The sequence below is a fragment of the Hydractinia symbiolongicarpus genome, chromosome 6 (assembly GCF_029227915.1).
Source record: "Hydractinia symbiolongicarpus strain clone_291-10 chromosome 6, HSymV2.1, whole genome shotgun sequence".
Lineage (NCBI taxonomy): Eukaryota > Metazoa > Cnidaria > Hydrozoa > Anthoathecata > Hydractiniidae > Hydractinia > Hydractinia symbiolongicarpus.
This window is the reverse complement of record NC_079880.1, coordinates 22,470,315-22,487,281: the sequence shown is the minus strand read 5'-3', so window position 1 is coordinate 22,487,281 and position 16,967 is coordinate 22,470,315. Positions and strand designations below refer to the sequence as shown.

Sequence of the window (16,967 nt, the reverse complement as noted above, 5' to 3'; positions counted from 1 at the left end):
GTTGTACAAGATCGAGGATTGGGCAGCCATTGTCAACGACTGGGCAGAGGACAAGATTCAGCTGTTCGTGTTGAATAACGGACTCTGCAGACTCCGTGTCAATGAAGGGTACACGGTGGTGATTCATCGACAACTGCAAGAGCTCTTGGGTCTACCCTACGATCCAAAGGAAAAATACTATATGAAGAGTGACTACGATTCATTCTACAAGACTGACGTATACCAGCGGCTGAGACTTGTTTGCCCACAGTTAGATGAAGATGATTGCCTGCTGGATGGTAAAAAATCCAAGATTCTTGCCATGCTTCCCACCAAAGAGCTAAACGCATGGGGAGACATGCTTACGTGGAGTTTTGACACTCCTGTATACCTTCCCTTGAAAGGCTCCACCGATCGTCTCGAGTCCACACCACGATAAGAATGTTTCGAAATGACTCAAGAAAATCGAAGAAGTGGAACAATAATTGCGAGCCGAGATTAAAGAGCGTGACAAGCTCGCCAAAAAGTTCAAGATGCATGGTACGTGGGTTAGATACACGGATCACGGGTTACTAGCTGTAAGTGTTATAACTTCCTGTGTTGGTATTGGTAGCATGCTATCTGGGATCGGTGTACCATTGGCTGTGGCTATGGGTGGAATTACGATAGCCGTAGGGCTGGGAAAAGCTGTTCTGCGGAACACTGGGAAGAGGCTAGATGTCAAGAGTAAGAAGCATGAAAGTATCCGACTATTGGCGGAGACCAAGCTCAACTCTATCGTTGATTTGATCTCGAGAGCTGTGGAGAATGGTGTGATTAGTGACAACGAGTTCAGCCTAATCATGCAAGAGAAGCAAAAGTATATGGTGCTGAAGAAGCAAGCACGACAACGAACACGCAAAATCATTGACTTGATCAATGAACGGGAGCGACAGCAGCTTGTCGCGCAAGGTCGAGAGGAGGCTAAGGACGAGCTTCTGAAAAAACTTCAATCTGCACAGTATGTCAGCGGTACTTAGAGGAACCACCAGCTTATTCATAGGGTCTAGTGTGTTGATTAAATAATAGACAATTTCGAGTACTTCTTCGGTGTCTCGATCTATCATCAGCTCAGCATCATATGCAACACGTCGCTGCTTTTCGGAGAGCTGTCTCGAGTATTGCTCAAGATTTTTCTGCCAAGCGAGAGTGACGCAAGGATCGCAATAGGGACCATCTGTCTGTGTCGAAGCGTCCTTGTACTTGGCCTTTCGGATGGCTTTGTAGTGTAGAGTGTAGTGTAAAGTGTCTTTGTAGTAGGTCGGCCCTATTCATAGTGGAATAGTTACGGATCTTTAGTGCTTTCGCTTCCTTTTTCAGTGCTTTAACGTCGTTCATGTTTGTTTTGATGTGTTAGATCAACACACCAAAGCCTCTCACATCTAATCTAGTACGACGAAGCTCTCATCATCATCATCGGAGTTACTGAAGTAAAAAGTGCCGTATCCTTCAACCTCTTTATATTTGCACTCTTCCAGAGTGGTCTGTGCGTAGTAGTTGCGCCCTTGCCTGTAGATACTTGCCAGCTTGATGATGGCCTTACACTCGCAACTTTTATTTGTGGTATCTTTTTATGGAATTTTGTTCTGACTTTACCATCCCACATCTTGAGCTTAGTGTTGAGATATCGCTCTTTCTTCACGCTGGCATTGGTGAAGGAAATCCCCTCCAGGGATTCCACCTTATCCAAGATCTCTTTGTATTTCTCCAACCATTCGGGATTGCTGGCCAGAGCAAACGACATAGTAAACGCGGAGCCTTCGTTGTGTTAATAGACACCCTTGGAGCGGATCTTTTCAGGGGTCAGTATCAATAACGGTTCTAGGTTGCCGTCTTGGTTGTGATACCCAATCACGAAGCGTTCATCCTTACCCTTGTTTGCTGGGATAGAATCGCTCAGTACGAGGTTTTCAATGTTTACTTCTTCGATTTTTAGTGGTTTTGAATTGGTGTAAAAGTCTTCAGATTTCACAGTTTTATCTCCGAATTTCAACATCTTTTTATTTGTGAAAGATAAAACCTCAACTAGCATCACACGGACAGCTACCACCATTATACGTGATGTACTCCTGCCGGCAGTACCAGCAGAGCAGCTTAGCTTTTATGAAGAACCTCCGTCCACAGGAGCATCTGTCGTAGGTGTCAAGTACTCGTTCACACTCATCGCATTGTTTCTTCATCGTTTTATTTAGTCCACAAAAGCTCGAGGTCTGTCTTTTCATCCTCTGAAAAACACCCGTCTATAACTCTGTTGAGATGACAGGCCACCGGTAGCAACTCCTTGTTACTCCTGTACCTCACTGCTTTCCGCCGACGATATGACTCGAACAGCCACGGATCATATTGAACCACCCTGGTACACATTTCCCGGGTAACAAACCAGTCCCAAACATCCTCGAATACCCTGGGATCCTCTTCAACTGCAATAGTCCACATTACCTAGTTCTTGAAATGATCCAGTACAAACCTGAGTGCCAAGGGATCCTTTTGAAAGGCCCTGGTATACATTTCCCGAGTCATGAGATGCTCTGGTACAAACTCGAGTGACCAGGGGTCCTCTTCAACTGCCGTGGTGCACATTTCCCATGTCTTGAAATGATCCGGAACACAATGCAGTGCCACGGGATTCTCTTGATGAACCATCACACACATTTCCTGGGTGTTGAAATGATCCGGTATAAACCCGAGTGCCAAGGAATCCTTTTGAAACGCCCTGGTACACATTTCCCGAGTCATAAGATGCGCTGGAACAAATTCGAGTGACCAGGGATCCTCTTCAACTGCCGTGGCGCACATTTCTCATGTCTTGAAATGATCCGGAACACAATGCAGTGCCGCGGGATTCTCTTGAAGAACCATTTCCTGGGTCTTTAAATGATCCGGGACATACTGCAGCAGCCACGGGTATTCTTGTATATAAGGTAAGAGGCGTTCGTCTCGCCCATTAGTAACAGTAGCAGTTAGTTAGATTAAACCTTCTGGAGAACATATAGTTAGTTAAACATATACACTTCGTTAGAGCAAAATTGTGTCTTTAATACTTCTGATAAATATATAGAATGTCTTTTTCAACAGAATGCAGCAAGCTTTTTTGAATGCGATACGAACTAAGATAAACTCTGCCGTCTGACATGTTTGTTTTATGTGCAAGGTCAGCGGGCCGTGTCAATGCGTAAACTCCGACGAGTACACTGCAAAGGAAGCTTTTATACTGCAACACCACATTTATTAATTGAGAGGTCCGAGATCTATTTTTTTATTATTATTGCTGTTATTACGCCGTTAAGGCGGTTTCCCTAGAAAAAAACTATATCGCAGAGGATTGTCTTTTCTGAAGATACTTGATGAGGATATCATAGTATGTCTTAGGAGACCCTAAAGTATCATCTAGCTATTGCAAGGAATTAAACATCGACGGAGGGGCAAGAAAGCTGTCTAAAAATGCAAAAACGGTTGCTATGGGCGTTGGTATGTACTTATATTTGCGGTTGTTTGGAAAAAGTGGCAGAATGCGCAATAAAAACCTAAATTTGTCATAATCACTACTTGCCACGGTATTCTAAGATGAATTTGCTGTGAGAAAACAGCTAAATGACAATTCTTGAAATTTAGAATTTACATTTTTTCGTAAAAATATATACAAAACTATGGATGTTATATTGTAGAATCTAGAAATATGTGATTGCATATCTTAGGTGCAGCTAAAGTAGTTAAAAATTACAGGAGCAAGAAGAAGACTGTAGTAGTCTTATCACTAAGTCCCTGAACCTTCTATGAAAGGTTAGCAAGAAAGATACGGATGTCGTGCGATTTAACTGTTTTGTGATCTAAAAAAGTCAGTAGTTAATAGTTTCCGTTTAAATTGGGCAAGTGTTGAAAGAGTTTTCATTTCGTTGTCAAGGGATTTGTTTCATTGTTTAAATCCTGCACTAGTAATAGAGAACTTTGGTATTGTATACTTTTGGGTTAAAAGAAGCTGTTACGTGAGAATCAGGAAGGATACTCTAGCTATCGTAAAGCGTCAAACATCATCTACGTGGTAGGACAGCTCTGCTATGGGCATTTTTAAGTCAAGCAGACAGCGTTGTAAAATCCAGTAAAAAAGATGGTTCGTCGGTGTGTATGTCTGGTCTGCTAGCAGCCTCATCCCCGGGGTTGTTTTCTTTTTCTGCTCAGAACAGGTAGCTATGTTTTTGAGTCCACGTCGACAAATAGAAATTTCTCCTCGTACACTTCTGTGAAATAACATTCAGAAAAGAAGTAAATAAGGATCTTTTAGTAAAACTTGTTTTACTAGCATCTATTCAATGCACTATAAAGAATTATTGTAGGCCACTTATAATGCAAATTTTTTTTATCTCCTGTGTTGGGAGAGTGTGACCACTCAATATAACTTGTTATTTTCCTGATGATCCTGACATTTTCTGACTAAAACATCTGATATTTCCCTGATTTTTAAGCTATTTTTAACCGAAACTTCTGTAACCTGAAATATTTTTAGGTAAAATTATATTGATAGATAATAGTTCTAACATTCAATCCTTCCCATTATTTGAATGATTTTTCCCTAACATTTTTGAAAATATTTTTGATTTCCGCCGGCGAAGGCGGAATCTTTAATATCGCCTGGGAAGATAGAGAGAGAGAGAGATAGAGACAGCTCAGAGCCTGGGCGCCTAAAACTTATCCAGGCTAAAGCCTAAATCCTCGTTTTGACAGATTTTTTTCTGAGAACGAGGCTAAAATGAGTTTTAAGCCAATAAGAATCCTAACAGTGCAACAAATTGTTTTATTATCCAATGAACATTACTTTATTTTAAAGATTATATGCTATCGAAAGTTAAAGCTCGTGCATTGTAGCATAATGAAGATCGTCTTATAATGCGCCATCTTTGATGTTATATAATTACGTCAATTTCTTCTGTACTACAATTTTGTAAGCACGTAGACTAAAGCTATATTCAGCAGAACTAATTAATTATCAATGAATTTTTAAAGAGGAATTGTTGAGGCTGGATATTTTTGGTGAAAGATAATGTATTATAGCTATAAAATCGTGACATGTATGTCACGATTTTATATCTTTTTTCAGATTATTGCTAATAGCGGAAATCTTTAAGCCGCAGGGCTTCTTGTATAAATTTAGAAGAACTTATGACAGAGTAAAAAACCCTCTTAAACATTCCAAAATAAGGGGTTTAAGACTTAAAAGAAAAATACAAAAAGTTGCAAAATTCAATCTGTTTTCAAAATATATCTACATGTGTGTTATTTACAATGTAACTTCGATCCCAGGACTAATTGTCTGTACTGGAATCAACAACAAAAAATACTAGAATTGAATCAATTCTGCATTAAATCGACGAATGGGACTACAAATATAGATAGTATTCAAAAACTCTTTTTTGACAATATCCATAAAGTCCATTTTTATTCTCGATGTAGAAAATGTTTTTTTAGCTTTCATAGAAAGATTTTCTTCAATTTAATCCCTTTTCCCTACCGACAATAAATAATATATATTTTATTATTTTTTTCAACACAACACGTTACCATCGGAAGGACAACACGAATAAACGTCGAATCAAGATCCCACTACGTCAATCATAGCTGATACTTTGTCACGTCGAAAAAACCTGACGCGTCATTAACGTTGATTGACGCGTCTGTTGGCTTGATGACGGAAATATCGGGTTAGTAAAAAGAGACATTATGTAAGATATGACGTTTTGCTTTCTTTTCAAACTGTTGTAAAACATCGACTATATCATCGTCTAAATCTTCCAATCGTTCCAACTAAAATAAATAAATAAATATTAAAAATATGTATATTTACAGCGGAATCTTCATGTAATAGATATCTTAGACAGACTTATTACAGCATATAGATTTTCTTTTGACGAAATAAGGCTGAATCACGGGGATTTCTGCATAACAACTCGTTTTAAAAAGATTTTATTTCCCAAACGTAAACGTTCGCGGCTATAAGTTTGACTATAGGAAAAATGAACATATTTCCTTGCATCCATGCGAACTGCAATTTTTAGAGACGTTACCTCCCACGTGACATCATCATTTACAAGGATTTCAGATTTTCTTTTCACTTGTTAGTCACACACGAATAATAAGTTAAGGAAAAACAAGGTTAAAAAAGAGTAATAAAAAACAGGCACAAAATACGAAAGAAACGCTACCTTTTCACACATATCACATATAAGAAACGCTCCTATCGTGGCCTCTTCATGGTTATCTTGTATATCGATGTTGATCACGTGGACAGGAGTGTGAGATTCTGGATCACGGCGACTGAACTCTGACGTTAAAAGATGTAAACAAAATTTAGTTAGTAAGACAATAAAAGAGAAAAAATTGTAGTTTTTGGAAGATGTACAAAATGTTTAGCGTTGAATCGGCCGTGCTTTGTTCGGTATTCGCGTTATATTTATTTCTTTATATTCTTTACGAAATAGTTTTGGAGGGGAAGATACCCTGTCATGACATTTCGACCTTAGTTTATGATATATTTTAGAAGATTTCAAGAACCAGTAAGAAGGTCACTCCGAATAAACAACAACAAAAAATAAATAAATAAAATAATAATTCTAAAACGTTTTGACAACAAAAATGGAAACCCATGTTCTTAGCCCCATATTGGCACGTCCTAAAACGACTTTGGTACCAGGTCTCCTTTCAGTGGCAGAAAGCTCCGCCTCATACGCCGCTTGAAGGACTTACTGAGCTCGTCAAGACCCCAACTGGTTCGTCCAACTTTGAGCGTACTGACGCAGTAGAATATAAGCTAGATCCGCCTCTGATGATACTTAACAAGGACTTATAATTTTCTTACCTTCTAACACTTGATCGTATACTCGCTCCTCCGCAGTGATTATTATATCAAACTCTAAATCATGTTCGTCTTGAAAGCGCTCTGGGTGAGCTTTTATTCTACGATTTCGATCCAACATATGTAGAATACCATTTTGTTTGTACCTATCAAGTTTTAGTTAAGGAAAAAGACAACACATAACAAGCAAAAGTGGTCTCAAACAATGACCTTGCGTAGTGGATCGTTATTCATTAATATATATAAACAAAAACAATCGGCCCAAAATTCGTCCAATCATGAGCAACACAGCTTGCTTGAAGCAAAGTTGAAACCGGAATTAAACATTTCGCGTAATTTAAAAAGCAAAGACCAAATGAGGTAATATGACATTATCAAATCGTTTTGAAAGGTACAGCCTTGAGGTGAGAAGAGGAAAATGAAAAAAAACATAAATAAATAATAATAATAATAAAAAAAGTCCACTGCAAGAGATCAGCAGTGATTCCATAATAACGTCAGAGAAAAATTTGCAAAGTCATTTTTTTAAAAATACCTGTTTCTCAAACCTCTTCTTTATTTCATAGAACCAATTAATGCATTGCCAGTCACGTTAGTAAAAAGTACTGGTACTGAAGTTGATGAACCCTTTTAGCTACTGTTCTGCGATGAAGACGGAGTATAAACACGACCGTTTTGTTACAGCATGATTCGACACATTGTCGAATGTGATTTCCTTGGGGACAAGTGACTCACAATCTCGATAGATTTGATCAATGTGTTTTTTGAAAATCAGTTAACAAATCTAGTATTGACTTTAAAGTTTTTTTAATCAATGGAAACATGTTTTGGATTTTCACCGCATTGAAGTAATCAGGAAGTTGAATTTCAAAATGTATTTATTTATTCATTTCTTTATTGTGATGTTTTTTATGTCCGTGACTACAAATAAAAACGTAAATCAACACATTGGATAAAGGATTGTTTTATAAGCTCATTTCCAAGATGTTTTATCAAATCTGGCCCCAAAGAAAAAAGGCCCAATACTTGCCACGTTTTTTTTGTAAACAAGTTCGACCTGTTTCCCACATGTAGTTAACACTGCGTAGAAGATAAGTTGATTGTTTCAGAAGTAATTGAATAATAATCGATTATTTAACGGAAATCAATAATTGTTTGCTTTTAAATCCACCAACAACAAAAAAATTTAGATGGGGAAACAAATGTGTAGAAATTGCTAATGAGAAGTCGATAGTTTTTGAAAGAGAGACGTGTATCAGATAATTTCTTTGGTTAAAAAAAATGTTATCAAGTTCGCGAAAATCTTGATATGATTGATTCGCAAAATTAATTTTAGCGAAATGTATTTTTTAATAGTCATTTTTACCTCCTCTGCAAACAACAACAACAACAACAAAAACAGTGTTACTCGTCATTTTAATTTTTGTGGGAGGAAAGCATCCAACAATGGCCTGTACACACGGCGTATTATTCTTTCATCTTGAAAAATCATACAGCAAGCGTACAGAAATAGTAATAACGTATTCGTCTCTTTTTAAAAGAAACACAATGTTTCTTAACTCGAGGCTGAGATTCTAGATAAATTTTGCTACCAACGAAAAAAATATTGACAAAATTGAAAATGTTATTTGACAGACAGGATCATATTAAAAAGAATTTTAGGGGTTTAAATGTATGAATGCTGAAGGTGATTTCGTTAAAGCGTTGTACACATTAGTAAAAATATTACGAATCTTTTTAATGATAGAAGTTTACAAGATAAAACTAAACAGTACAGAAATTTAATTTCTCAACCGAACTAGACGATGAACAATCCTGTTCCTATCCACAGGAAAAAAATCGACTTTAATCTTTTCAGTAACGTTAAACGAAAATTTAAAAAACAATAGAATAATTTAACAGACCAATCAAATTGCAGTATTTCTTGTTCTGCACGTATTTTATTGTCCGTTTCCGCGAAAAAATAATTCGGAATAGAAACTCCATGTCAATTGTGCCACTTTTCGGATGGGTGTAAACGCTACATACTGGTTAATTCAGACATAAAAAATGAAAGACTGCTCACGAAACAAAAAACTGTTTACAACATCTTCCTAGGCTTCACATAATTCTTAGCATATGCTTAAAAAATAAAAAAAATTAAGCCTACAGATGCTTATGCCATGCTTGTAAAAAAACATGTAATTTATAACGGAAACTTCAAATATTAATTGTGTCATTCTCCAGATGGGTGTAAACGCTTCGTTTATCCCGTCTTACATGTTTCTAAAGATTAGCAAGCAGTTTTAATATGGCTCTTGTTCCCCTCGGTATCACCAGTAGCGTTAATATCTTTGGCTTGGGTTACACCGTGTCTAACTACAATACCATTTCTCGGCAAGATTACTTTTCTTTACATGAGAAAGGTGGATGGAGGAAGTACTTAGCGTTCAGAAAAGTAAAGAGAGTCAAATACTGGATGTTATGAACTGTGAAACTAATGCTCCATTTACACTGATGCAAATTCTTTTGTTTTTAGTAGTCATGTAACTTAAAATAAAAAATTTGCGGGATAGCGTTTACACGCATTTTTCAAAAGTTTATTCGTTTTGGCGAATAAACTCGAAAACGGAATCTAATGTGAAAAAGTTTTTTCCTTTTTTAAACATTTTTACTTCGTGTAAACACATAAAAACAGTATTTTTAGAAAATCGTATTAGGCATGACCAGAGTTTATAATGTAAACGCATGAAAACACGAAAAGGCAAATCTATGACTCAATAATCTTTGATTTTAGTGTTTTTGTACAAAAACGGAATTCTTGGACGGAAACGTGCTCAGTGTAAAAGTAGTATAAGATAACTGTGCTTTCATATTTCCAAATTCGTGCGAGCCTATATTTTCTTCATGTTATAATCCGTTTTATTTTCAAAATTTCTAAAAAGCCGAAACTATGAAATTGCTAAGTTTTAGTACTAGGACGACCTTTCTCGAATTGACAGAAATGTGACAATCTTCTTCATTGAAGCATAAACCTTCGTTGAGATTTCAGACAGAAATCACTCGACTCTTCAATAAAATGTGTATGCTTTCCCAAGTACAAATTAACAGCCAGTGTGAACCGGGCAAATACTGCGGTATTTATTTCGCGGAATTTACATTATTTCTTACACGCAATTAAAACTAGCTAAGCTGCAAAAAAAACCGCTTACTTATTAGACGCATTTTGTATCAAGTAAAAGCTGTAACTTAATCTTGATTTCAGAGCCATTTTCATCTTCACATAACAAAAGACTGCAGGTCCAAGGACGAAGTTGGCTTAGCAATTCCGTCTGTTCAGTACCATAACTTTTTTCACTCTATATCGGAGGAGTGCAAAACTCTATTATGTAGTTTTCTCCAAGAAAGGGTGAAATTTCGTTGACTTAAAAAAATAGCTATAACAAAGAGACCAGTAATTATGAGACAACATTTACAAGCAATAACATAGCCGATAATTGCGTTCAATCGTATTCAAAAGGTAATTTAAACATATAAGCCGCGAACTGCAATTCTAAAAACTTCCGCGAGACAAACTTTCACGAAAGTTACTCTGTTGTTACCAGAATAAGTTTCTCTGTAATATACATTCCATTTCTCGCTTAAAACTACACATAGCATTGAAATGGACTTCCATGAACGAGTAATAACGATTTTTTGCGTTGCTGTTTTTCACTTCCCATTGCTACAGGATGTGGTTTGTCCAGATAAAGACAACTGGATAGTCATTCTACACATGATGACATTCTGCTAAGTTTCACCCATTGTCTAAAATTGCACAACCTCTACGTAGTATCACCTAGAACCATTCAACACTCCTGTAAATAGACATCCTTCTGACGTAATGCTGTCGGTTGTCGTGTGATAACAAACACCACTTCAAGATTGTTTACAGCATCATTTATTCGTAGTGATGCATGGGCTGATTAATCATAAGCAAAAACACCAATTTATTGAAATCGTGTTCATCGTATCTTTAATAAAATGCTTCTATGGTATTTACGATGACGAACGAAGTACAGTACACCATGTTTCTCTACTAATTTCTACTCGCTACCAAGAAAATTTTGGCTTCCATATATTATACTTGTTCAAAGTTTGGAGAACACCCATAGAACACAAAGGAATTGGGCTTGACACTCTTTCTTGTCCGTAAAGGGTCAAACAATACTGTTATATCCCACAATACAAAGATGGACGCTCAAGCCTTACACATTTGCTTTTAAGTCTATGCTTCTGAGGCACAATTAAAAAATCCTTTTTCTAACCGAAAGAATTAAAAAAAAAACTGAGATAAAAATGTTTGCACTTACACACTTCTTGGTTCGAATTCGCCCCTAAATTCCATCTTTTTCTCCATGCTTGCTGCGTGACGTCAAGATTGTGTTCGTTATAAAATTTTGCGTTTCATACTGTTTAGAAAAGGCAAGCCGCTGAATTGTTCTTCTCCTCATCTTTGCAAAGCGAATTCGAAATTGCTGACTAGTAATTTTTGCGATCAAACAATAGTATTTCACGAGCTAGTTTTGCCAGTATGAATTTTTTTTAAAAAATAAAGCCTTGTGACCCGTATTCCGTCTCCCCCCTTTTCGCTTATTTTACTGATCCCAGAGTAGCGTATGTATTTTACAGACCAGAAATATTTATTTGCCTCACAAAATTACAATAAACTTTAGTTAAACTAGCCAAATACATACTCGCACCACCTTTAACTAGAAAAAGTTAATTCATAAATATAACACAATTCAGGCTAAAGGGTTGCCTTTAGGTAATTTGCAGACCAGAATACATGTCAAAAAAGATCTTTATCCCTACAAAAGTGAAACTACTGACTCCATACCAAAGAAAAATAAAAAAAAATTAGTAGCTACTGCTTCGTTACTGAGTTTTAGAACATTAAATTTAAAGAAAAAAAAACTAAATTTGATCAAGGTTTTAATGCATTTAAAAGAGGCTAAATTGTTTTAAATTTTGAAAACAGTAAAATGTTTACTTGCCGTTAGAAAGTGTGAATTTTCCGCACTTAAAGTAATCAAAAATCACGCCAAATTTAAAAATCAATCCACATGGATTACACCCTCGTATCTTGGCTCGGAGAAATTTTAAAATTAAGAACAGACCTTTTCCAAATTTTTCTTTTCTGAAGGGGGATTTAGAATACACACGTTTTTTTTATAACAAAATTTTTTTATAAGAAAATGAGCCTTAAAACTTAAAAATTTTAAGAGAATCTCCAGCCTCATCATGTTAAGATCTAAATTCTGGAGATCTTACAATTTACATTCACAGTTACTAAATCAACATAATTTTAAAACACAACACAATCAACTTCTTTTTACAGTCAAATATAATCCTAACAAGATTTATACTAAAAATAACAAAATTCTCAATGAATACAAAAGATCTCTCAAAACAAAGAAAATAGAAGAATAAATATTAAGAAAATTACGCCTATATTCAGGTATTTTACAAGGAAATGAGCCTCAGGTGAAAAACGGTTTTCTTATTTTATATATATATATATATATATATATATATATATATATATATATATATATATATATATATATATATATATATATATATATATATATATATATATATATATATATATAAAAAAAACACGTTAAGAGGCATGTACATTTTCAGCTTATTTTTTTTACTTTAGGAAGAGTCCTGGTTTAATGGCATTAATTTCAAAAAATTCAAAAATTATAGCAGGCTAATCAATAATTCTAAAATTCAGCAAATGAAATAAGAAATCGTTTTTTACCTCAAAGAAAAAAAATAACAAAAAACAAGTTCTGTCCTCTTAAAAAGTGTTCCATTTATCTTCTTGTAGTCCTAGTGACACAACATACAAGGCTGTTTATTGTCAAAACTACTTAAAGTTTTGCTCTCCGTAGGAGAGTACAGAATGGTTTATATATTCTGGTCTGCAAAATACTACCTAACTATCCTGAACACCCTCAAATCTTTTATACATAAAAAAAATCGTTTTTGATACAAGCCTCAATTTTCTTAGCAAAATGCTTGGACACAGGCTGAAATTTTCTAATTTTTATTCCCATATTTTCTTTAAAAATAACTACCATATTTTACTGACAGCTATTCATAACATTATAGTTATGTATTTTATTTGGTACATGTTTTTTTTATTCCTATTGACTTGTTTTGTTATTTTTAGGATGAACCATTGTTCGGATGTATATTTGACTGAAAAGAAACTTGTGTTGTGTTTTAAAATTATTGAGATTTAATAACTGTAAATATCAAGGTCTCCATTTTGGTCTCCACTATTTGGCTGAATTATTTAACAAAGTTAGAATTAAAGGCTTTTGTTTTTCAAAATATTTACTTGTAATGTTTAAGTTTATGCTGCACGATACTTTATGATACATGATGTCATATTTAAGGAATAACAAATTTTGATCATTTCTATCAGTAATTTTGGACGTGTTACCTTAAGGGAGGAATTTTATGCACAGAACTTTTATTTTGCGAGTTGATATCTTTTTTAAACAGATTTTCCGTGCACCCAAATACATCGCAGATTCGTAAAATCAATTGTTCACCCGTGCGGCTGCTCCGCGACAAAATTTTGGGAAAACTTTGTCGGTGAGTTTGTTAAGGTACTACATGGTTTTTTTAAGAAACATGATTTTATAAAATACAGGCTAGACATGACATAATTTATTCAGCATAATTAAACCTTCAATTGCGAATATAACAAAATTTATTATCATTTTTCACGCAGGGATACCTGTAATCATGGAGATCATAAATTTTTACCTTAGAGTGAAATAAAGACGTAAAAAAATAATCGGTGACTGACGAATAAGCTGCAAAATCTATTTTTTATTCCCACGAGAAACAAAAAAAAAGTTATAAGTGAAACCACAACAAATTGCACATGCTCAAAAAATATCTCTGATTCGCCTATTGGAAATCTGACTTTGAAAAACATTTCACATTTTCACGCGATCATTTTACAAACCCGTGAAAGATGCGCTGGTCACATATTTTTGTGACTAGCGAAAATTAATAGTATTAAGATTTTTTTGAAAACAAATCAAGAAAAGCCATTTATATCCGCGAAATTTACCCAAACTTCGTGGAATAAGGACGCGCGTACCAATGTTGGTCAGACGCGAAGAAGAAATATACCCTTCTCCATTGCCCAGGTTTACGTATAAAAGCTCTGGGGAAAAGAAGGTGCGAGAGATACGCGAGAGAGTAATTACTAAACAGCAATGACAAAGATGTTTCAGTCACAGATGCTTAAAAACATGTTTATAAATTCTCGGCTGTTCGTAGCCAAAATGTGCAAATTGTATTTAACATTCAAGTCCTCTGTTCGTACATCCACGGAGGTTAAAATGTTTGATTAGATACAGCGTGGTGACCGCTTCAAAAATCAAACAATTTTATCAAGCAGAAAATTAGAAAATTGTTATGGATTATTTACGACATTACCTTTATGGATTATAATTCTATGCAGCTGGATTGTTCCTGAAAATTCGACCGTCATCTTCCGAGCAATGCTTAGTTTTTGGAAAGGCTTTCTGTTTTCCAGTCAAACTTGCACCAGGATTATAATTCTAAAACCAACTATTGACCTATTTTATACTTACAATCTACAATTTAACTTCTTGTTTTCAGCATCAACTGTTCTCCTTAGAAAATTAGCAGCTGCTTTTCACTAAGTTAAAAAAATACATGACAACGCCAAATTATACCGTTTGATTGATCAATTAGCAACGTTAACGTTTCCCGTGTGGTGGTAATCATATTCATGAGGATTTAAAAAACGCTGGTAGTTTGCAGTAACTGCATGTTCTGCTTGTAACCACCTTTCGCGAAGTTTGAATTACACGCAAGCATAAAAATTAAGCGGAAATAAAAAGGTTGGAAAGAATAAAAGGTTGGAAGCAAAAATTGACCTTGTGCAAACTTCAGTCTTGCTTCAGTTCCAACTAAACTCTGTTCCTCCCTAGATTTTATGCTAAAGTATCTGTAACTTCAGGCGTCTTAATGCTTTATACTATATGCTTTCGCAAAAAACACAAGGTTGCTTGTGCATTATTGACAGTATGACAAAAAAAACTTGAAATTGATTATTGGCCTTTACGTAAAAAGTAAATTTTGAGCTAACAATATTAAAGTTTCTGTTTTCTGTTATATATACAAACATAAGTTAATTAAAAAGATAATGATTTTATGATACAATTTCTTTCTTTTCATCAATATATATCTTCTATTTATATTTAGTTATTTATGCTTGATAAAAAATATAAACTTCTCGTTACACCTAAAAGTAAATGGTAAACAAAACACTGGCATAACACCACAATTTATTTTTTTTCATTACCACTTTACAGACAAAGAAACTGAACCTGTCTGGTGTGATTATAAAATGATATTTCTAAAACAAAATCAATTAATCATTTAAGGAATTGGATACAGTTGAGGGTCCTTTCGAGCCAGTTCTCGATACATATGATCATATGGCGTTTTAAATGGATATATGTTTGGTTTATCAGCAGATGATCCAGGCAGTTTTACATGGCTTCCAGTTCCGTATGAGTGTACGTTGAATCCCCTTTTGCTGAGAAAAAAAACATCAACATTGAACATGTGATGCGTAACGACAAATGACAACTCAACACGTAAAAAATTCTCAGTATTGCAGTATTTAATGCTCCATTGACAATATATCATCTTATTCCTCAAAAGTGTTAAAAACACCACGAACAGTTTGTTTCCAATATTCTGGACCCAAAGTCTGGATACTGAAATTACTAATTGTCAAGAAACTTGGGCAACACTAAAAAATATGTTGCTCTCGCAAAATAGGCCTAAGCACTCATTAGAAAATTGAACTTTTACAGGGGCGGTTCAGCATCAAATTTTATACAGGCTTATAACTCAGGCAGGTTTTTTTAACAGGGAAACCTGAATTTTTTACTTGGAGGATTACAAAGAACTAGCCTCTGATGTTAGCTGATACAGTTTGATTAGATGGTATGTACAGTATATGTACTTACTAGCTTATTTAGCTAATCTAAGATCAAAGACATTTTTAACCACATGAACTATAATTTAGGCCTTTTGTGTTATTTATGTGTGACTATATTTACTGTTCTTTTCTAAACTCAGAGTAAATATATAAAGTGTGTTGTCTAATAATATGGCATGTGGCAAATTTTATAGATAACTTTAATAATTATAAAAATCAATAAAAGGTCATAACGTGCTAGGAAAGTAGATACAAGGTTAGCTGGGTATTTTTTTAAGTAATTAATGTCTCTCTTGTGCAGTTGCTACTTGTTATTTTTATTCAAATTGAAGTGCACATAAGTAGCAGTGATTTTGTAGAACAACGTACAGTGTATAGGCAGAGCATTGTAATTAAGTTAAACAAGATCTACAATTAAAGAAATTAACTTAAAAAATGCAACTTATATGGAAAAAGATTCCAGTTAGCTACTTTTTAATTATTTTTATTCCTTAAAATTTATAAATTAGAGCAAATAGCCAACTTGCCTTGCCTTTTTATTTTGCCTGTGCAGGCAAATACATGTGCACATTTCTACAGAACTTTTTAAACATTAACAAATCAACATACTGGTATATTTATAGCCCAATTACACTGTATCAACTAACATGCTTAATGTATATTTTATATTGTAAATTCTCCTAGGTTTTTTGTAGAGCGCACTTAAGGAAGTGTATTGTAGAACACTAAATAAAATTTGCGCCATCCTTCTATAGAAAAATGTCAGATAACAATAAAGGAAAGGGTAAATAGAGATCTTTTTTAAAAAAACTGATTCACTTTATTAACCTCAAAAAACTATGTGCTTCCATGCTTCTGTTTTGATTACTACTGCAAACAACAGCAATTCTCATGTCCTTCGATCTTTTCATATTGCTACCAATAACCATAATAGTGTAACGAAATACTTTGGCCTACAATTATTCTAGAAGTATAAGATATCACTGTACACGAAAAATTTCGTTTCCCTTCCTTCGCGAGTTGGTTTGTTTTTAATTTTTTCAACGGCCTAACGCAAGGCATTCTGGG

At 34.8% G+C, this 16,967-nt stretch overlaps 1 protein-coding gene across 2 annotated transcripts; it reads right to left on the bottom strand.

Annotated features, from left to right (window-relative positions):
* Nucleotides 1-5,244: 5,244 nt before the first annotated feature.
* On the bottom strand, nucleotides 5,245-16,926 carry LOC130647620 (RNA polymerase II subunit A C-terminal domain phosphatase SSU72-like). 2 transcript variants are annotated; one of them, XM_057453551.1, is made up of 5 exons: nucleotides 16,728-16,926; nucleotides 15,345-15,488; nucleotides 6,866-7,008; nucleotides 6,213-6,331; nucleotides 5,245-5,814 (listed from the first exon to the last, which is right to left on the bottom strand). In XM_057453551.1, exons 1-5 carry the CDS (start codon nucleotides 16,826-16,828, stop codon nucleotides 5,713-5,715), a joined length of 609 nt encoding a protein of 202 aa, XP_057309534.1. In that variant the 5' UTR covers nucleotides 16,829-16,926; the 3' UTR covers nucleotides 5,245-5,712. The 2 variants fall into 2 exon arrangements, with proteins under 2 accessions (XP_057309534.1, XP_057309532.1); XM_057453549.1 differs by lacking the exon at nucleotides 16,728-16,926 and having other exon boundaries at nucleotides 15,345-16,721.
* Between the last annotated feature and the right edge of the window lie 41 nt (nucleotides 16,927-16,967).

Excerpts from the sequence above, each read along its gene's own strand:
- LOC130647620 (XM_057453549.1), bottom strand. The coding sequence starts at position 15,601 with ATGATATATTGTCAATGGAGCATTAAATACTGCAATACTGAGAATTTT. Across the intron at positions 6,332-6,865 it reads ATACGATCAAGTGTTAGAAG|AGTTCAGTCGCCGTGATCCA; the intron begins GTAAGAAAATTA and ends TTTTAACGTCAG. Across the intron at positions 5,815-6,212 it reads TATGTGATATGTGTGAAAAG|TTGGAACGATTGGAAGATTT; the intron begins GTAGCGTTTCTT and ends TATTTATTTTAG.